General features: G+C 43.4%; 2 protein-coding genes across 3 annotated transcripts; one reads left to right on the top strand and one right to left on the bottom strand.

The window, feature by feature from the left end:
- Positions 1-340: 340 nt before the first annotated feature.
- Positions 341-11,299, top strand: il6st (interleukin 6 cytokine family signal transduce). 2 transcript variants are annotated; one of them, XM_063889452.1, is made up of 16 exons: positions 341-571; positions 1,281-1,353; positions 2,462-2,776; positions 3,150-3,297; positions 3,407-3,561; positions 4,431-4,585; positions 4,775-4,937; positions 5,078-5,160; positions 6,261-6,516; positions 6,797-6,967; positions 7,072-7,173; positions 7,319-7,465; positions 8,050-8,190; positions 8,319-8,415; positions 8,844-8,925; positions 9,029-11,299. In XM_063889452.1, exons 2-16 carry the CDS (start codon positions 1,290-1,292, stop codon positions 9,593-9,595), a joined length of 2,646 nt encoding a protein of 881 aa, XP_063745522.1. In that variant the 5' UTR covers positions 341-571; positions 1,281-1,289; the 3' UTR covers positions 9,596-11,299. The 2 variants fall into 2 exon arrangements, with proteins under 2 accessions (XP_063745522.1, XP_063745521.1); XM_063889451.1 differs by having other exon boundaries at positions 3,404-3,561.
- Positions 11,300-19,617: 8,318 nt separating this feature from the next.
- On the bottom strand, positions 19,618-20,793 carry purg (purine-rich element binding protein G). The gene has a single exon (XM_063889958.1). The coding sequence runs from the start codon at positions 20,788-20,790 to the stop codon at positions 19,714-19,716; it is 1,077 nt and encodes a 358-aa protein (XP_063746028.1). The 5' UTR covers positions 20,791-20,793; the 3' UTR covers positions 19,618-19,713.
- Between the last annotated feature and the right edge of the window lie 883 nt (positions 20,794-21,676).

Here is a 21,676-nt window from a genome sequence, read left to right as displayed (position 1 = left end):
TTCCTACACTGGTTCTTCTACTTTTACTCAAGCACAGGATCTGAGTACTTCTACTTTTACTCAAGCACAGGATCTGAGTACTTCTACTTTTACTCAAGCACAACATCTGAGTACTTTTCCACCTCTAGGTGTTGTTGTTAAAAAAAAGTCGATGATCCTTGGGACTAGGGGCAGGGACATACAGGAAAACAACTTGAGGGCGGGAGCAGACTGGCAAACCGGTAACCTCCCATTTGTCACAAGTGTTTGACAGACAGCTTATCTGACCAATCAGCAAACAGAAGATGTTTCCTGAGCATTTTCGCAGATCTCTAAACTGTCAACGGCAGGGCACGCGCTCAACAGACCAGCCGTTGGTCCATCCCTATGCTGTGTGCTCGTGGAGGTTTTGGGCAACATTGCTGTGACATGACTATCCTTGACGGGAAGTGGGTGGACCTTCAACAGAACCACTGGGCGACACACAAATGACCACTCCAATACTTCTTTTGACCATTATAAGGTTGTATCGATAGATAAATATGGCCTTGATCTAACGGAGATTGCACGCACCAACATCGAAGCCAGTTGGGTAAGTTCTACTACGCAGCTTTTGATAGCGGAAACAATATGGCGTTAGCAGGGGTGGCAATGGGCTAAATGCTAGCCTAAATAAATACGCAACACTATGAGGACTAACGGTACGTTGTTATCCACACGTTAACATGCCTGTTACGGTATGTTAGCCAGTAATTGTCAAGGTAATAGTGATATACTTCGCTACCTATTCTAGCAAAAGTGTTTACAGAGGAGGTGAAATGAACAACTGCCAAGCTTTCCTTGGCGTTACGCCATGTCTGGTTCCTGAGAAGAAGTCTAAAAAGTTTTACACAGAACTGGCGCTACCTTTGAGTGTGGCATGTGTTTTTAAAGGTCTTGTATATGTTCGTATTGCGTTGTTGAAGATGTCACAAATCTCATTTAACAAAGATCATGTCTGGCTCGAGTTAGAATACATACAACGGGGTTTATAACAAAGACACTATACCACATCTCATGTCGACTGGGGGGCTCTACAACCACCATTTTACTGTGTATGTTATTTTGTATGTGTAAGGCTTTGTATTGTCTGACCTTCATATTGCAGTGTCACTGATACAGTAAAATGACATTAGCTCTACTTGTTAAAGGAGAAAATATTGGTCAATGTCATATATTATACACAACTACAATGCTGTTGTGTTTATGATATGACATTTAACCTTTAGAATCTTGAACATGTTTTGTGTTTTTGTCCCCAGAGAGTCATCATGGTGTCTGCGGGAGAGCTGCTGCTGTTAGCCTGCCTAGGCTTTGCTGTAGCGGCCAGAGGTGGTCAGTACCTGCTGTTTCTAACTCCAGACACCTAACAGCTTCTTTCTCATCAACAAGGCCACCTCTAAAAGTCCTGCATACAGATCTTAAATAAGCAGAAATAAAAAAGAACTCAAATCAAAATATACTCAAGTACCTATTGTAATAGCCCATTTCAGAATCATATTAAACTACTGGATTATTATTACTGTTATTGATGCACTAGTGTGTATTACAGCTAGTAAAAGTGGAGTTTCTTTTATATCCTTTGCATTCTGCTGCTGGATAATTTATTATATTTCAGTGTACTTATCAATCTGTTAATTATATTTTTGGATTAGCATTTATTGAAATCTGTAAAGTAACTAGTAACAACAGCAGACAGATACATGTAGCGTGGTAAAAGTACAATGTGGCTTGCAAAGTGTAATGGAGTAGAAGTAGTGTAAAATAAAAGCACTCCCATAGATAAATGTTTCCTTATACTAGTTTTATTTTTTGGCTGAATTCCAATAAGATGCTTCAATTCTAAAGGACTGTAATTATACTTATCACAAGCCAGTATGCGTGCTTTAAAATGGGATCTTTCCTGTTTTGCTACTTCAACCCTCCTGTCGTGTTCATTTCTCCCCCCTTACTTTAGTGTTCCTGGTCTGTTACATTAACACAAAATCAATTGATCTTAACCTCATTTAATTTCACACCCTTTTAACCTTCAATATCTCAGAGCACTGGTATACATGAATAACTGCAGTGAATATCAAAGAATAGACACAGGGTATTGTCTTGTTGATTACTGGGTGTGTACTCTCTGATGGTTGAACATAATCTAGGGTTACCCGTTCATTTCCTATGCCGGGCCTTTTGACCGGGAACACTATAGATGTTACAAAGTGGAATAAACAACTCAAAATTCAATGAAAGAGGTGATCAGCAATGTTCAAAGACCTACTGTGGAGGATATCACAAGTGAAACACATTATTTATGATTGATCAAAGTAATAAATCGGTCTGATTTGTCCCAAACACGACAGGAGGGTTAATGAACCCTGCGTAGAGCATTAAAAAAAGATGTCTTTCCTTACCAAGGCACTTTGCCTCCATCTTTATATTTGTATTGACTCTATAGGGTTTTCCCAAACCAACCATTTGGTGACAGACCCTCAGACAACGCAAGTGCTAGAGATCGGGACTAACTTCACGGCGATATGCATGATCATCAACACAACGGAAGTTACAGTCGAGGACCTCTCCTGGAAGCTGTCTGGGACTAATTTACCCACCGAGCTGTACACCAAGCTCAATGAATCAGCTCTCAGTGTCACGTTCCCCATCACCAGTGATAAACCTGAATGGTTATGTTGCATTGTCAACAAACCGCCGACGTCCTACGTTGCCCTGAACGGAGGCAAATTTATTTACGGGGTCCATCTGCAGAAAAGCTGTAAGTTCTTATTGTTAAACCAAGCTGTTTTCTAACTCCCCGTGGAATAAATGCTTATAGGTTCTGTCAGTTCTAAATCATTAGTTGTGAATTGCATTTTACTATACACAGTTTTCAGAACTTTAACTGGGCTCTAATAGTTATGAGCCAAAAGGGATACAGTCATACATCCTGTTTGGAATTTGTCCCAATGTAGTTGTGGACACACCCAGGTTGACTGTGTTGTTCAGTTTCATTCTTACTTTCTTTGGCTTAAAACACACCTCTCTTTTATCTTCCGTTGTCTCTAAATACATGTCTGTTAAAAATAAGGGCACACAAGCCTTTGTATAAAGTAAATAAGATGTGTGTGTGCTGTTTGTCTCCATAACAGATCCACCAAGGAAGCCTGAGAATGTTTCCTGCATGGCAGTTCAGGAGAACCCCGTATTATCCCAAGTCTTCCGCTGTGAGTGGGCGGCAGTAGGACTTCAGACCAAAGAGAGCCCGACAAAATACATGCTGTTTGTCCAAGTTCTTTTGTGAGTATAGCAGGTTTTTTCTATCTGTTTTTGTAGCATACAGCTATATGTTTGGTAGGGTATAGCTAGCTGTGGAATTTCTCTTAATGGTATTACTTTTATTCAGCAGTCGGACCTATAATGTCACCACGGAGGAAACCCACGCCCAAATTGAATTCGAGGATACTTACCCCTTTTTTATGCACCTGGATGTTTGGGTGGAAGCACACAATAAACTGGGAAAAATGGAGTCTGAGCATATAGGGGAAGATGCCAACTGGTTTGGTAAGTTCAATTGTATGAGCCACTTTTCCACTGTGCTTCCTTTTTTACGTCTGCCAGTTCTGACCTGTACCAACAAGCCATTTCAACATATCCTGAATATATTTGTGTTATCTGGTTTAACTAACCCAACAAGCGCATCCAGCTAAATGATCCTATAACGAGGGCAAACAATTCAGTCCATCCAGGGTTTCTCAGTCTAAGAGCGGGTTCACTTGAAAGGACAGACAGAGTTAGCAGCATTTGACATGGACCGGTGTACTTGTCTGACTGCCTCGTTCACAAATGACGAGCGGGGTTTAAACCTGGTAACCGGGGGGCTGATCCCTCTTACTCTCAGCGTGCGCCCTCGAACCAAAATACAGAGGAAACAATATTTCCGTTCGTCTGAAACAGTTTAATGAGTTCAGAAATATGAAGATGGTGTCAGATGTCTGGTCAAACAGCAGAGCCAGCTTTGCTTTTACAGAGAATAAATAGGGGATGGATGTCCGGTGGGTCTGCCGGAGGACGAGTGGCAGGCAGCAGGCTGACACCGTAACTGAGATTACATCCTTTCTTTAATCTCCTTCTTTCTGAGGGGAAGTAAAGAAACCCTAACTCTGGATTTATCTGTTGTTTGAGCTGTATTATACGACTCGGCAGCTTTAAGACATGAAGACACTGACTCTGATGCATAGTTTAGTCAGCGCCCAGATACTATATTTCTCTAGAAAGACCCCTGAAGAGTAAACTAAAATAACGTAATACAAAAAAAGTTAAAGCCTGAACAATCACCAGCTAAACTGATGCAGACTGAAAGCTACCTGGTTGAAGCTGCTTAATGAAACGTGACAGTAACAATGACGGCCTGTTGTGTCTTTTTGTTGCAGTAAAAACAAAACCTCCTTCAGACATCATGATTGTTTCAGAGAAGATTTTCCCCACCTCCCTGGTGATAAACTGGTCTCTGCCTATTCGTGGTGTTTACGTGAAACTATTATTTGAAATAAGATTCTGCGTAAATGGATCTCAAAATTGGACTTATGTAAGTATGTTTTTCTTCTATGACTCTCAGTAACTTTCCATGTGCATCTACATTTGTTTATGTCTTCCGTCCTCTATCCAGGTTACTTTGTGTTTTACTTTGTACTCTCGAATGCTAACGGACATGTGTACTGTTCTTTGTTTCTGATGTGTTCAAATCAATAAACGAGTCGCATTCAATGTCCTTCAGGTTCCTCGTGCAGACACAGCCATGGAAATACAGAGCTTCAGACTCCAGAACCTTCAGCCAGACACAGAATATATCACTCAGGTGCGCTGCAAACCTTATAAAGAGGGCTACGGGTACTGGAGCGACTGGAGCAGCAACGCAACCGCGAGAACCACAGAGGACCGTGAGTTCAGACCACTTTCACCCACTAAAACTTTCAGAGCTTCCTTGCAAGACTTTCTGAACTTGGGAATCTTTAATGTTGAGTTGTACATTTGTAAGACAGAACATTTACTCACCTGTTTATTTCTTATTTTTGCATAGTGCCAAAAAGTAAACCAGATTTGTGGAGAACCATTGCTGAGGTTGACGGCAAAAATGAACGGCTGGTGCGATTTATTTCTAAGGTAAAATCCCACAACACATTCAAGGTTACACAAACCAAATGTAAAACCACTTGGTGACACTAATACCACCACACCTAAGGATACAAATACCAAAATATGAATAATAATATGGATAAAACCGTATGATCCTTATATTATACCGAACAATACTGATATCACACTTTGTGATTTAAATACCAACACACCTACCGATACTTATGGGATTACATTTAGTGATACCAATGTCAAAACTCCTAATGATACTCTAGTACATCTAAACAGAGTACTATGAAATCTAATCAAACTAATATTACTACTCCTAATGATACTACTTCAACCCTCGCAGACCCACAATAGCCTTGCCTTGTAAATGATCATTTCTTTACAATTGAATCAAGTTTTACACATCGCAGCACAACAGGTAAAGCTCTGTCACTCTTTAAAGACCTCTATGCTTTATAATAGGGGATATTTAGGCCATAAAACAAAAGAAATGTAAAAACGCACCTTTAACTTATTCCATACAAACAGAACGGCTAGCGATAAAACATGCAGAAAAGGATAAGCAATGCGCCAGGAAGAAGGTGACTCTATCCCCGTCTTTCCAAACTTTACGCATCCGTTTTACCAACGGAGGTAAACGGCTCACAGTGACGAACTTGATAACGTTGTTTGGCTTAAGAGGAAAACACCGGCATGTCTCAAACTGCTGAGAAGTTATGAGGCTTTGAAGACGGCGTGAAATGTGGGATCGTCTCGAGCAGTATCAAATGAACAAACCAAAAAGGTTATTAACTTACAGATTATATAAACAGACGATCCACCTGATCACACATCTGATGATCCTAATAGTACCCTTTACAATACTACTATAACACCTAAAGATACTAATACTCCTACACCTGTTGTGCTAATATCACGTTAGTATCACTACTATATTTTATCAGTGATTAAGAAATCGGCCTTGACCTTTAAATTAGTTTTCATCCTCATTAAAGGGCCAGCACGCGATGGGTTACATTAATTAAGGGATTTTCAGATTCATCCCAATAATTACATCCCACGTTTCTTCCTCACTTGTTGCCGTCGGGTAACACGAGGTTGTGATTTTCTCCTGCCAGGTTCCTGTGTTCTCCAATGGGATGATAACAAGCTTTTACTTCAAGATTCTAGACAAGAATATAGTGGGGAATGACAGTTTGCTGTGGAAGAGTGTCCCACTGAACGTGTCAGAGAGCAGCTCTGGCCAGCAGGAGATCTCTGTCCTTCAACAGATACACCTGGCTGACTGGAAACCTGTCAGAGTGTTCGTCACCGCTTCCAACTCGGTGGGGAAATCTCCGAAGGCCTCGTTATTCATCTCAGCAAAAGGACGTGGTAAGAAATGATTAATCTCAAACACTGTGCGCATGCTTTTCTGTGTTGTCTGACATTTTGGCTGTCCCTTTAGGGGTTTATTTCCTGTACAGGACTGAGTCTTTGAACCTCTTCTCTTTTCTTTACTGGGGACAGTTTAGCCATCATGAATCCAAAGTTTCTTCCTCTGCACAAGTAGTCAAATGAAATATTTAAAAAGTACACCGGCTGTAAACACTCACGTTTCATTTGCATCAATGATCACTATATAAGAGCAAGTGTGTGTGTGTGTGTGTTCCAGAGCTCCCCCCTGTCAATAAACTGAAGGTTTGGTCCGATGGGGTAAAGCTGTGGCTGGAATGGACCCCCCCAAACAATACAGATGTGTCCGAGTACGTGGTGGAGTGGGCCGCTGGAGATCAGATGGACTGGCAGAGGGAAAGCAAGAAGACCAGGCTGACTGCCATTAAAGGTAACCACTACTCCACTCTGCTTATCTGATGTTCCTCTTACTACACAGTCATGGAGAGGCTTTACTCTGAACGAAGAATAACTCTCATTCTCAATTCCAAATAGGCCAACTTAAGGAGTTTGTCCGCTACAATGTCTCTGTGTATCCGATCTACGCTGGACAGATCGGAAAGCAAGCGCGTAAAGAAGCCTATCTGGAGGAAGGAAGTACGATCCCACTGATCATCAATGACTCAAACATTCATTTTTTTAAGTGTCATTGTACATTTTGCCTTGTGATCAGCAGCTAAAAAGTCTGTGTGAAGAATACTCATGACTAATGTTACTCGTGTTGTTGCTGTTGTGTTTGCAGCTCCATTAGAACCCCCTTTTGTCAGACTGAGCGGTAAACCGGGACGTAACAAGGCTGTGCTGGTGTGGAGGGAGATCCCCCTTGAAAAACGGCAAGGCTTCATCACAAACTACACCATTTACTACAAGGGTGATGGTGAAACACACGGTAGGTGCCTCTAATGGTGTCCTGACCCAGCTGACGGCTTTCTGTTCACTGTCATAACACTATAAGGGTTTCCAAGGTTTGTTTTCAGTAAGGAGGGAACACCTGTTGTCTCATTCGGCCGGTTTGAGATAAAGCGCTGCACCCACCGATGTTTTTGTACAGCTGTTCCAAGCGCTTTTACTTTACAGTATTTTACTTTTCAGATAAGTCTTAGTGACATCACTCTAGAAATAAGAGGAGAAGCTTGTTTTCGGTCTGTGTCTTTCAGTCGGAACGATCAAAACAAAGACCAATCGGCTCATTTTTTTGAAGCAGATCGACCGGGCAGACCTTGAGTGTTGTGCTTTTATCTCTGTACGCGGACGTCCTCCTCGCTCTGCAGCTGTCAGACTGCGCTCATAACTTCCATAGGAAAGAACCTTTTTTAATTAAATGCATTGGAGATAAAAAAGGCTCTTCCCAGAATCCCTTGCGCTTCTCTGCTGAAGCAGCTGCTACGTGGACACTGGCCCTAAGAATGGTTTCCCTTACGTGACCCCAGCTGCTTCTCCTAGCTGCTGATTTCTGTTCACGCTCATTTTCAGAGAGAACCTTGCCCAGCCATGACACCACCTACACTCTGACGTCGCTGACCAGCAACACCAAGTACGACACCTATATCGTAGCTTCCACCATCCGAGGCTCCATCAGGAGCACCACCCACTCCTTCACCACTCTGAAATATGGTGAGTGGAAGCTTGTCACATGAGGATCTATCCTACCGTCAATTTCAACTTAGATCCTGATAAACCGTGTCGTATATCTGAGATTGTTCTTCTCTAATGCTCTGATCCTGCGCCCGTGTTTCCCTCAGCTCCAGGCGAGATGGAGAGCATCGTGGTTGGAGTGAGCCTCAGCTTTCTGTTTGTTGTTGTGCTGACCATGCTGTTCTGTGTCTGTAAAAAGGATGCGTAAGTTAAACCTAAAACACCTGACCTGTTGCTCCTGCTGCAGGATACACTCCGAGTTTCCTATCATCACTGGATTTAATGTGATCTGTTTGTCCTCTGTTTTATCTGGCTGCGAGAAGCATTTCCCCTCTGGTACAATAAAAGTGCAGCCTCAACCATTAGATTCAGTCTTATCGATTAGTAGCTATTTGGAGAATTAGTTGATGGTTAAAGTAGTCTTCTAATCCTCTTAAATTTGGAGATTTGAACTTTTTTCAGTTTTAAATCATATGAAAGTGAACATCTAGACTGTGACTGCTCTCCACCGTCCACAGTGAAACTAACCCCTGTTTCTCAGATATTTTTTGAACTTATTATAGGAGTATTATTAGATTTGGATTCCCTGTTTTTAATCTGATCTATAACCCTCAGTGTTTCCTCTCTTACAGGATCAAGGAGAATCTCTGGCCTCGGATCCCAAACCCTGGAGAGAGCACAATTGGAAACTGGTCTCCTAATTATCCTGTAAAAGTGAGGGCTGCTTTTACTCTGACACACTCGGGGGGGGGGGGACATTTTAAGCTTTAACATTTTAGTCTGATTTATAATGTTCTCTCCACCTTGTCCTCTACAGGCAGAGACAACGAAGGAGAACTGTCTGTCTGGCATCAGTGTGCTGGACGTGGATGTGTGTGATGGAAAGAGTGTGTTTGAGGAGGACAAGGCCTGCCTGCCTCTGAAGAAGGACAAGTATCTGTCCGAGGAGCACAGCAGCGGCATCGGAGGCTCCTCCTGCATGTCCTCCCCTCGCCAGAGCGTGTCTGACAGTGACGAGGGCAGCGACATGGCCGACACCACAGCCAGCACCGTGCAATACTCCTCCGTGGTGGCCTCCAACGGTTACAAGGGCCAGACCCCCAACCCCCACCCCCAGCAGGCGGTGTTTTCCCGCTCCGAGTCCACGCAGCCTCTACTAGACTGTGAGGAGAACCCTGACGTGATGCTTCAGGAGGGCAGCAGGCAGTCTCAGCGATTCAACCAAACTGCTGACCTGCTGGAGATGGAGCAGGAGGAGGGGGTGGAGCCTCTGGACTTCTGTCCCCTGGAAGAGGAGAGTGAGCAGGCGACCCCTCCAGAGGGCCAGTCGGCAGGAGGCTGCTCCAGCTACATGTCTCAGCGGGGGGGTTACAGGCCACAGTGAGAACACAGGCAAACCCAAAACAAGCCCCCAGGAAGTGAGCGGTGCACTGAAGCTGACATTCTTAGTGACCGAACAATGGTGTTGCAGCCACGTCACGTGATGCCTTTGGGCCCCCAAATAACTTTCCCACTGATCTGTTAATCGGTGAATCATTTTCACTAAGATGATTTGATGGTCTGAAGAGCTCCTATTTAAATCAGGAACAGCTGAAAGTTGTTTGCAGAATTATTTCCCGTCCCTGTTCATTTCACTGAGCCAACAACGGACTTGACAAAAGTTGGGAGGCGGGTCTTAGGGGAAACGCATGTGTGCATGCTCTCTGGACCCTGGGAGACTGCCGGAAGATCGGTGGAAGATCTTGGTATTTTAGTTTTTGAGAGTTGAGCCAAATGAGCGGGGCCCTGCCTCTTTTTATACACCCAGGACTCAGACGTGTGGTCCATATTAAAGGTTCTGTGCCTTTGTTAAAGCTGGAAAGCAGGACTTTTATCTCCCCCTTGTGGCAGTGAGTGAGACCACACATACATTTCCATGCTACTTTTTAAAACGTTTATCTTTTTTGTGGAGTTTCCTTTGCATCTGGAGCATCCAGAATATCTTGCTTGAACTCATCACCTTTAGTGTGAAGTTTAAGTGTCAACATTTTCTTTGAGGCATTAAAAAAATGAACCAGTGTTTCTTATACGTTTAACCAAGTATACATATTTCAGGATGGTTGTAGCAGTAGTAGTTTGCTCGCGTTGCACTCACATGGATAATGACTAATGAAGCATAAAATAATGTCCAAAACTGACAGTAAATGGCCCCGGCCGTGACGCAACTGGCTGGGGCACCTGCACCGTACGCCGGCGACCCGGATTCGATTCCCGACCCGTGGTCCTTTCCGGATCCCGTCCCGGCTCTCTCTCCCACTTTCCTGTCACTCTCCACTGTCCTATCCGATTAAAGGCAAAAAAGCCCCCAAAAATATCTTTAAAAAAACAGACCGTAAATAGGTTTCAAAATGTCTCCTCAAATGACACTGTGAAAGTGTGTCACACCACACCAGGTGCCTTTTTGTTACTGTGTGCTGCAGCGCCCCGTTTTGGTGGGATGTTACAATGAATTACCCAGGCATTTTCTTTTGAAGCGTCATTGAGCAGCTCTGTATTTACACACTGCATATGAATGTAAGCGAGTAATCACACTGACATGAACATGCTGCAAGTGCATGTTTAATGGCAAATGTAACTGCCTTTGAAAACTGAAAAAAGCAAATGTAGGGTGTAACGCATATCTGTGTGATGTACAGTTTTAGGTCACATGACGTCCTGCTTCTGCTTTAGTTATGTATGCAATGTATTTGTCATGATATCAGTGTCTCCCCCTCTCTGTCCGCAGTCTGTCAGAACGCTCTTCCTTATCATCCAGCGTTTAAACATGTTGAATATCCTGTCATCGTTAACACTTTCTAGCTTAGTGCACACGGCTTTGAGCCACGGGTGAACTGCCTGACAACAGGAACAGAAAATCTAACTGAAGACTGAAAAAAAATAAGCTATAAATAAGTTTAAAACATCCATGGGAAAGATGAAGTGTCATGCTGTAAAATCCAGCATTTTGTGTGGTTCATTTGTCAGCTGTCAGAGAGGTCAAGCATTTCTCCACGGTGAATGCTGTAAATGATGGTCATTATGAAATATGAAATAAATGTTTTAAATAATGTGTTGCTGGCATTAGTGTGTGCTCAAGTCATTGTCCCATGAAAGGAAAAGAAAGAGCATGCAACAGATGTCTCTCTGACTCCAGAGATACTGAGTATAGATGTGATTATTTTGTATTATTTATTACTTTGATTATTAGTTAAATACTTTACTACATGCAGGAGCATTCTAACATTGTCGGTTTTTAATGTGCGGCCATACTGCATCTTATACTATGTGTTTCTATATGTAAAAGAATGAAGCTCAGTGCAAGTTCAAGCAGGAAGCTCAATCTCCAACAGCCAATCATCGTGCTGCGTTCAAGCTTTTAAATTGTTCTCCGCTCTCCTGCAGCCAGCTGTGATTTCAGGTGTTTAAGCTGCTGTCATCCCACCTCCTCATCAACTCCAGATCTCCAGCATCACCACCAGTGTCTACACACATCTTCAGGTTCCTATCAGTATGTAGTGTCTCTCCTGGGACATGTCTCCATGCTTTAATGTTCAGAAAGCTCTTTGTGTTTCTCATACTACCTGTGCTTTTCACCCTCTGTCTGAAACCAGAGCCCAGTCTGCTCTGACGATGTCCCGCCCCTTAGACTATCAATGTGTTTGAGTGCTAGCCAATAGGACTGTCACTTTAAATCTCTAAAAGAAAAACAGACGAAAGCTTTGATGATCCTGTAAAACATTTAATGAACAACATAAAAAAGAACGATGGTCAGTACAACCGATAAACATACACTTTTTCTTTTCCAGCAACAATCAGCAACGTTTTCCAGACATCTGTTCTATCGATGTCTGCTGTCCTATAAGTCTGCTACATGAAAACATATTCAAACACATACACATCTCAAGTATGAAGAGTACAAAATGATGTCATTAGATTGTCTATAGATCGATTGGACCGGTGTCACAAAGGCAGTACAACTGTAAATAGACCCCCCCATCCCCATCCCCATCCCCCCTCACCCCCTCACGACGGAGGTACATCAGATAGTGATCGTTCTCCTGGCGGCCGCTGATGACGTTTACAGTTAGACTTTAGCGTTTGTGATCGGGTCTGCCACCCACAATGCCTTTCAGTCCTAGTCTTCATCGGGACATTCTGGGAACACAACCTCCATGGTTGAGTGTATGCTCTACTTAAAGCGCCCTTTGTCTGAGGGACGGAGGGAAACCCCGTCGCCTCAGGTTCGGAGGGGCATTCGAACAATTCCAGACAGCTCTGAGAGGCAGCACTTGTTTGAGTCGGACATCAATTGTGTTCTTCTTTTGAGAGTTCCTCTTTGCATGCATTCAGCTGGGGTCCATAAAGCACCTTTATATAATGTAACATAGCACCATTTTTTTCATATACTTTTCCTATGACACTGGGACCCAACCATTGGCATGCATACACTCTAAAAACGTCGGTTATCATTTCTAAACGTAGCTTTGTTTTTTAAACATTACAAGGCAAGTAATGAATATTCATACAGTACTTTTACATGATGAACTAATACAGTACACATTAAAGAAAGTGCCGGAGTACAAAACGTCCTTGTTTTTTAAAGTCTTACTCTACAGGACTATAGGACACACCATAACGTTACATCTAAATATACACCGGTTCACATTTCATTACTCACTTCGGTTCTTTTTCGACTGAAACATCTACATCTTTAAACTCCCCACTGCGAAAACTCTGAAGGCAAAACGAACAGCAGAACATCTTCAGTGTGAACACACACACACACACACACACACACACACACACACACACACACACACACACACACACACACACACACACACACACACTTCCTCTTTACTCTGACGGTGTAAAATGATCGTAGTATAATAACACCGGTGGACTTCTTCTTTTCTTATTTGCTAAAACAGATGAGTCGATGCGAGCAGAGACACAGTCGGCGTCTGAAGGGGCTTTTAAGGCGTCAGAGGTGGAGCTTTGGGTCTCTGTGAACAGTCCACAGTCCAACACCCTGCTGCAGCGCTGCGTTCACCAGCCGCTGACAACAACACCTAACGGGCGATAGAACAGTTTGTATCCATGGTATTCACCTCTTTAACACACACTCTTCTTGGTTTCCTACATGTGAAGGGGGGAGCAGCTGTGCTCAGGGTACGAGTCCTTTCAGACTCCTGAGGGTGGATACCTGCTGGTTTAAAGCTCCAAAAAAACACACCTTGCCTTTTCTTTTTATCTAGGAAAAGCAGAGGAGTTAAGAGCCGATCACACAAATGATTTGACTTGATGTTCCCTCTGGCCCACCTGAGCACAGCTGCTGCCCCCCCCTTTCCAATGTTTCTGCCACCTTTAAAGAACACACAGGAAGCGCTCTTCACATGATCGAAAATATCACACGTTTCAAATTGATCCCTTGGTCGTCATTATTCCATGCAAACCCGTTCTTTATTTCACAGCTCCATCGCTTCTGAATAACCGGGAAGATTCATGGAAAGCACCGTGTTATTTCACACTCATTATAGTCCAGGTGACCTAAAACCACTTAAGAGATAAAAGTGGGTTAAATCTGGAGCAGGAAGTCAACTGTGGTGGATAGGATGCTCCGGGTTCAGTTTGTAAGAAAATGACTGACATTATTACATGTTTTATTGAGTAAAGTGTGTAGTGGATGTTATTACGCCATTGTTCCCCTCGTGTTCTTCTCTCTATGACACGTTTCTGTAGAGTGTCTCGCTGCACGACGCTCACAGATTACACAGCTTCAGCTAAAATGCTAACCATTTAAAACAGGAAGTTTCCTAAATCCGCTTCATCATCATCTTATCGTTTGTCCCCTGGGTCAGAGTTGAGCTACAACAGATGTGGAGATGAATCCATCAGCAGTAAAATAAAGGATACAGGATGTGGTGGTTTAGTAAAGCTAAGCAGCCCTCTGCCTCTTTAAGGGGAACAAAAAGCATAACAAATATCATGAAATACCCACTTTTTATTATGCAAACACACTGTTATGAATACAGACAAAGCATTTGCGTCTTCTTTTTTAAATCTTTCTATGTATATTTCTATTTATTTGTTCATTTTTATTAAGTAGAAGTTATTATGTTAATTCTTTAAGTCAGTCAAGTAATCTAAAGCTCACTCTGGATTGTGTTTGCTCTGCTCTATGACAGCTTTTTACACCACTGCATCCCAGCAACGTCTTAAATATACAGAAAACAACAGAAAGCAAACACTACCGAATCACTCGTTAGAGCCGGGGTCTTTTTCAATCTTATCCTAAACCTAAACTCGTTCATCTCGGTCTCGTGAAAGGTTGTGAAATGAGCACAACGTTTAAAACCAATCTGCTAACAGTGAGCAGTCACATAGTTAGAAGAGCATTCATCATATAATGCTTCTGGTAGTGAAAGAACAGAAGTCAATGGAATCAGAGCTCCTAATTCACTCAAATCAATTAATTCTTCAAATAAAAAACGACATTTCTGCGTAAATATTTTATGATGTCGAATTGAAACCAATCCTCAGAGAGCCGAGCATGCTGTAATGCTCCATATTTAGTACTAGCAGCAACGACGCATTGGTTAGGATGGATCAGATGGACATTTTATCCGAAGTACTCAGATCCTTAAGTCTAAAAATACTCCATGTCCCTGATTCAAAATGGGAACTAAGTAAAAGTACATGAAGTATTTGCTATCTAACGGTACTATAAAGTCCTCGTGATGCCGAATGACTCTGTCCACAGTAATATGTATTCAAATTGATCAGAAACGAGTTCATTTTAGTATCGTAGTTTTGTCAATTAGGAGCCAGTGTTAGAGACTTGGTTGATTGGTAGTGCGGTGCTGCATCATATCAATAAATCAAGTGTGTTTATAAATGAGTCACTGTCAGTGTTCCAGAGGAGCCAAAGGTGTGTTATCTTCCTCTGAAAGTGGACGTATACAGTAGGATTGGATGGAAAAGTAAGTGTACTTAGTATCTTTCCACCGCTGCATTATGAATGATTCCCATTGGAGATCCAAAACATCGCTTATAATCTGTGGATTTAAGACTCAATTACACATGAATATTTGAAGTATTCTGAGCCTGAATTGACAACAGCCTTAGTTTGTGCCAAATGATGCTCATCCCCCCTCAGCGAGTCCACAGACGTTGTGCTCATTTCACAAAGAGACTTCAGTGTCTGGCTGTAATGGTTTAATTGTATTATCTGCCTGTTGTCTGTCAGAAATGGACACACAGCATGATGGGAGTTTTGTTTAACTGCATCAGATTCAGGGATCCATGATTGTCTCTTTACACCGAAGGCGTGGATAGAAATGGTCCCTCTCTCCGTCGACTGATTAGAGAGCAGCAGAACAAAAGTGCAGCTTTTATTTAAAGTGCTTTTTTTTGGAGAAATTATTCGAATACAAAAGATGGAGGACATTATATCTTTCAGCAGAAGAAATATCACGTCTTTATCTTTATATATCTTGGCCGGGGCGACATTACATCTCAAAACCATCACACTGAATCAAATCCATGTAAAGCATCGAATATATATTCTAACTCCACGTCATTTTCTAAAATAAATTGTGCTTTATACTTCCTACAGTGCTATATATAACTCTTGCCATTCATATGAAAATAAAACAACTCACTGAATCATGGAGGTTCATGCCCTACACCAGACAGTACACAAACACACCAAGCCCAACTAGTCCTGTGCTTCTCATGCACCTAAAGGCATCACACCAGCACAAACATCTACACTGTACCAAACAGCTTTTATTTTCTCTGAATACACCTCTACCGGTCCTCACGACTCCTCTCCTTTTACCTGGAGTCGACAGCAGTGCGTCCTGCAGAGTGACACCGAGACAGAGGGCCTGACTCAGACGTGTGTGTGTGTGTGTGTGTGTGTGTGTGTGTGTGTGTGTGTGTAACATGATGCAGGTGTGTATGGAACTCTTCTTTGTCATTAAACACTGTCTAATGCTTTAAAGGGACCCTATTTGCTCATTTTCAGTTGTGATTGGTCAACCGCTTACAGATGTCCCGCCCCTTAGCCTATCACGTACAAGGTGTTGGAGCGCCAGCCAATAGAAGTGCAAAGTTTCATAGGGATGTCACTTTGTTCTGAAAGGCGGAGTTGTGTGAGAGTTTGTAGTTGGACCTTTAAATATACTTTTTGACTTTTGAGAAGTTTTCTTCTGGAAATCAAGGATAGAAGTGAGTAATTGTTGACTTTAAGAGACATTTCTTCCTTTAAATCCAGTCTGAATCAGGTCCTCTGTCTTCCATGCAGGTCACACACAGTATACACACACACACAGCTCAATGTACAGCGCCTGCCATTCAAGCTCTAATGGGGAAGCAGCACTTTTAGGGACAGGAGTGAGACATGGACGCCTCGACTCCATGTCCTCCTCATCAGTCGCGAGGTGGGAAAGGTAAAATACACGGTTCTGCAGAAAGAAGCACGTTGGTGGTACAAGGCCTGTTTGAGAGGAGCCCTTTCTGACCCAAAGACCACTGAGGGTACCACGTCTGCAGATCTGAGCTGTCCCACTACTTCATATTAACAACAGAAAATGATTCAAGTATTCACAACAGTTTTAAAGGCATCACTTTACAAGCTGTCCTTGGACTGTCAATGGTTCACTACCCGGGGATTAATCTCAGGACTCGAGGATGATTAAAGGGATAGAAAAAAAGACATTTCTGAAGACCTTTGAGGTTATTCTACGGAAGAGGATGAGGGCCAAAAGGGAAAATCAATTTTTGAGATCTGACCCAAAGTGATTCTTTTTCAACATTTTTTTGATTAAAATCTGAATTTTAAAGTCAGAAATACAGATTTGAATCTAAAAAATCCCGACAAATTCTCACGTGGCACTATGCCTCTTCAGTATTATTCTCTAAATGCAGACAAATTGACATCCTAGTGCCGCAAAAGCAGTCCTTTAAAGAACCCATATGAGAAGGAGATTCCTCTTTGATGGACAACTCCTAGGGGAGGAAGAGAAGATAATTGGTGACAAAAAGGTGAATAAATGTAAAAATATCACTACGTTTTCTCAAGTTTGCTTTTAGTTTAACACCTCGTCTACAATAGAACACACACACACACACACACACACACACACACACACACACACACACACACACACACACACACACACACACTCACATTTAACAGTCTGGTTGGTTTTTCTTCATGATTGTGTAGACTGCTGAAGACCTGCGTGCTCAGCAGAACACATGTACAATACCTTTCCTTCAAGTGTGTGAATCTGAGCCATATAGTATACTGTAAATCATTTAACACCACACTTATCCTCAAGAACAACGACATCTACATACGCTTTTCAGGCAGCAGTCACCGTCTCTTTTTCTCTTTTCCTCTTCAACCCGATGGGGAGAAGAGATGTCTTTTCAAATATACATTATATATTCTTTTGGTGATCTTTAAATGCCACACGTCATTTCTTTTCAAGTGTTTAAAAGTTCAATGCAGGTACCGAAACACAATGTTTTATATTACAAACATGGTCGTACGTTAGTGGACTAAGTGCCTGCGTTGGATAGATTTATCATAAAGGAGATATATTGCACTCGCTAATACATTTGGGATTCTTGTTTTGCCAACTTGGTGAACAACTGTAAACTGATCGGTGCTTCTCCACTGAGGGCTGTGTCAGTGTGCTATCACAGGAAGTGGAAGATAAAACACACACAGCAGAAACCAGCCCACCACAGAGTGTCCTGCCTCTCCTCTGGACTTTCCTTTCTCCCCTCACCTCTATGCTGCCGAGGTAAGCAGCGAATCAGCACTATGCTACATCTGACACACTGCAGATCGCTCTGGTGCCGAATGCACTGCGGGAAAACGTGAATCATGGTGTGTGTTTTGCAGTATTATTCAAAATGTGGCAATGGTCATTCCTCTGATGAACGACAAACCAGTGTAGGAAATAACCATTCCACTGGCAACACACACCAGCAGTGTGAGGCATGTCACATCATCATTCTCTATTGCACTAACAGTAAGTTCCTTCATGATACTGAGAGGTCAGCAGGGGGCGCTGCAAACAAGCAAATCCCACATGTGAGGTCTTCTGTTATTTTTTGATGAAATTAAATCAATAAATGTAGTTTTTTTTCTCATTGCACGATCTATACGGAATGCATAATAAGTCTATCAACGATATATAAGTTCTTCTTCTTTTACCTTCGGCATCGTAAAACTGATTAAGGTGCAGGAATGAGTCCGCAAACCCGGAAGTGAGTCAGCATTTTTACCACTTCCAGTTACACCTCGACTCAAAATCAATGTGTTTTTTAAAAACTTGTTTTTGGGTTGGATGCCTGAAATAAGTTCTGGGGTTTGACACGAGCTGAGGAGAATTACACGTTTTGTTTTACAATGGAAACTACGTCAGTAAACGCACCGGTGCTAACTAACGGCTAAAAGATGAATAAATGCCCAACTTTAGCTCAGCTTCTGCCCAGCCATGTGACCGTGGTACAGTTCCTTTATCACATAAAGTGTGGAGATTATCCTCCTGAACAAAACGTGTAACTATCATAAACTTGTGTTACCCGGATATATCTAATTGTCGGCAATACTACTGTAGCCTATGCCAAATTGGAAAATACCGTCATCACCTCTTCATACGCTTTGGGAGCTAAAATATTAAAGTGGTTTAGCAGGCACCACATTCCTAATAACACTAGCATCACCTATCAATGTCACTTATAACTACTGTACACTCTTCAAGTTTATAGGGGGGGGGGGGGGGGGGGGATTTCAAAAATTCTGCCCAGGGCCGCGAACAGGTTTGGTGTGCCCCTGGCTAAAGTGCACTGGAAAAACCAATAGTTGATATTTTTCACTGCAACAGATGATCATCGGGCTATCATTTGGCAGGGTTAGTAGTGTACCAGCCCTTGGTAGATGAGATAACACGGGACACTGCATTATAGGCTATTAGGGGACACCTAAGGAGAGTATTTAGGGTCATTCTGGATGCTGACTTCTGGGCCGACCAATAAAATACTGTCATCACCGCATCATACGCTTTGGGAGCTAAAATGTGAAAGTGGTTTAGCAGGCACCACATTCCTAATAACACTAGCATCACCTATCAATGTCACTGTACACTCTTCAAGTTTATAGGGGAGGGGTGGGGGTGATTTAAAAATTCTGCTCAGGGCCCCGGATAGGTTTGGTGTGCCCCTGGTGCACTTAACAGCACCGAGCAATGAAGATATTAGAAAACCAACAGTTTTCACTGCAACAGATGGGATGTGAAGTTCTTGGCAGGTTACAGTTAGTAGTTTACCAGCCCTTGGTAGATGAGCCAACATGGGACACTGCGTTATAGGCTATTAGGGGACACATAAGGAGAGTATTTAGGGTCATTTCATGAACAGAATCCCTAGAATACATGCAAAAGATACAGCCTACTGCCAAGGTCAGTCCTCCTGCTCCTCACTGTCCTGCCGGGCGTCTATCCTCTTCTCTTTGTTGCACGAGAAAATTCGTCGCATCTCCTCCTCGTACCGGACGAAATTCTCTCCAAACCTGGCCCAGGCTTTAAGGGGGACAGTGATGGTGTTTCTGTACGGCTGCCGCACCTCACTGATTTTTAAAAAGATACCATACCGGTTGGAACCGACGTCAAAGTAAAACCTCTTGTTGTCCACCCTGAAGGACGCAGCCTCGGGGAGTTCGGGGTCGTCGTCTTGGTTTCTGGAGGCGGCTCGGTCGTCGCTGTCTCCATAGTCCTCGATGAGCTGTGACAGCGCGTCCCGGAACTCGATGAGCCCCTGCGCGGGCAGCACGATGGTCTGCTCGATGCCCTGACCGTAGTAGCCCATGGTGCCATGTCCTTTGCTGACAGTCTGCCGTATGCGGAGGAAGCGCCCTCGCTGGTTCTCCTTGAGGTCCAGGAAATACTTTCTGTTGTCCCTCTCGATGAACTCGCTTTTGAGCACGCGATGGGCATGTTCGTCTGAGCCCGCGGAGCCGCCGGGGGACAGCGCCGCGTGCGGCTCAGACTGCACTCTTCTGCGGGAGTCATGCGCGCGGCCCTGGCCATTGTTGCTGTGCTCATCGAGCTGCGGTGGCGCGAGGCCCCCCCGCAGTCCGATCCGTGCGTAATAATCTATGAAGTCCCCCAGGCAGTAGCGCAGAGCCGGGGCCATGGACATGGACAGTGTCAGCTTGCTCTTCCTGATGTTGTCATGCCGGCCTCTGCCGATCCACACCTCGGCGATTTTGAGGAAGCGCCCGCGCACACTCTGCTTCACATCCAGATAGAAGCGTTTCTTCTGGATGTCGACTCGTTTGGAGGCTAACTCCTGGATGTCATTGCCCTGCTGCTGCTGCTGCTGCTGCTGCTGCTGCTGCTGCTGCTGCTGCTGCTGCTGCTGCTGCTGCTGGGATCCGCTCTGGACATATTGCTGAGGATATGTTGGTCTCGGTAAAGAATCTGATGCAATCTTACCCCTGCCTCTTTCCATCCCTCTGCAACATCCATCAGCCATCATGATTTATATTCCACCACGAGACAGCATCCCAGTGGGCGACTAACAGATGAATAAAGCAGGCTTATTCATACAGCTGGCTGCAGCTACACACACAAGTTAGCGAGATGCCTCGAATGACCTAAAAATGGCAGCTAGTGTGGAGTCAACCAGCTGATCGAGCTCTGTGTCCCGAAAAAAAAGGTCAAGATGACTGTTTAGCGGCTCCCTCTGCAAACTCCCAAGCCATTTTCCATCACCTACATGCCTCACAGACACCCCTTTACCGAGGGAGCCAGGGAAGCAGCCAACCTGAAATGGGAGGAGGCGTCCAATACTACATGAACCCGATGAACCCATCCACCCCCCCTCCCCGTCCTGAGAATACCTCAGTTAAAGAGACACGATTTGCACAGTGGCTGTGGAGCCCGTAGCTTTTCAAAGCAGACACACTTAAGCTGCATCAAGCTCATCCGCACAAACTCTAACCAGGAATATCGATTCATGAGGAAAAGAGGCATCATAACACACATTCTGTCTTCCAGTATCGGACTGATTGACACACAATTCAGCCGTGTTGAGATCAACTCGTTTTTTTGCATCATGATTGTATGACTTAAAATATCATAATGAAATGCTGAATACTAAATGCTTCAGGTGACTAAGACTCTCCTTTCCATGTCAGACAATTATATAAGGACATATCAAAGTCTGAAGCTCAATTACTTCACATTTAGACTGATATAGAAGTGTCAGCTGGGAAATAAACGCCTTGGGAATATTCAGCCTTTAACGGGGAGCACCACCTTACTGGGAATGAGTCCTCAAACCTGGGAAGGAGTTAGCATTTTAGCCCTCTTTCAAAATGAATGATTTTTCTATGTATTTTTGGTTAGAAACCCTTAACAAG

The sequence above is a fragment of the Eleginops maclovinus genome, chromosome 8, assembly GCF_036324505.1.
Source record: "Eleginops maclovinus isolate JMC-PN-2008 ecotype Puerto Natales chromosome 8, JC_Emac_rtc_rv5, whole genome shotgun sequence".
Classification (NCBI taxonomy): domain Eukaryota; kingdom Metazoa; phylum Chordata; class Actinopteri; order Perciformes; family Eleginopidae; genus Eleginops; species Eleginops maclovinus.
The sequence above is the reverse complement of the archived record's forward strand: the minus strand, read 5'-3'. Positions and strand labels throughout refer to the sequence as shown.

Coding starts and splice junctions, on each gene's coding strand:
- il6st (XM_063889451.1), top strand. CDS start 1,290: ATGGTGTCTGCGGGAGAGCTGCTGCTGTTAGCCTGCCTAGGCTTTGCT. Junction 1,354..2,461: donor TGCTGTAGCGGCCAGAGGTG/GTCAGTACCTGC, acceptor TTGACTCTATAG/GGTTTTCCCAAACCAACCAT. Junction 2,777..3,149: donor GGTCCATCTGCAGAAAAGCT/GTAAGTTCTTAT, acceptor TCTCCATAACAG/ATCCACCAAGGAAGCCTGAG.
- purg (XM_063889958.1), bottom strand. CDS start 20,790: ATGATGGCTGATGGATGTTGCAGAGGGATGGAAAGAGGCAGGGGTAAG.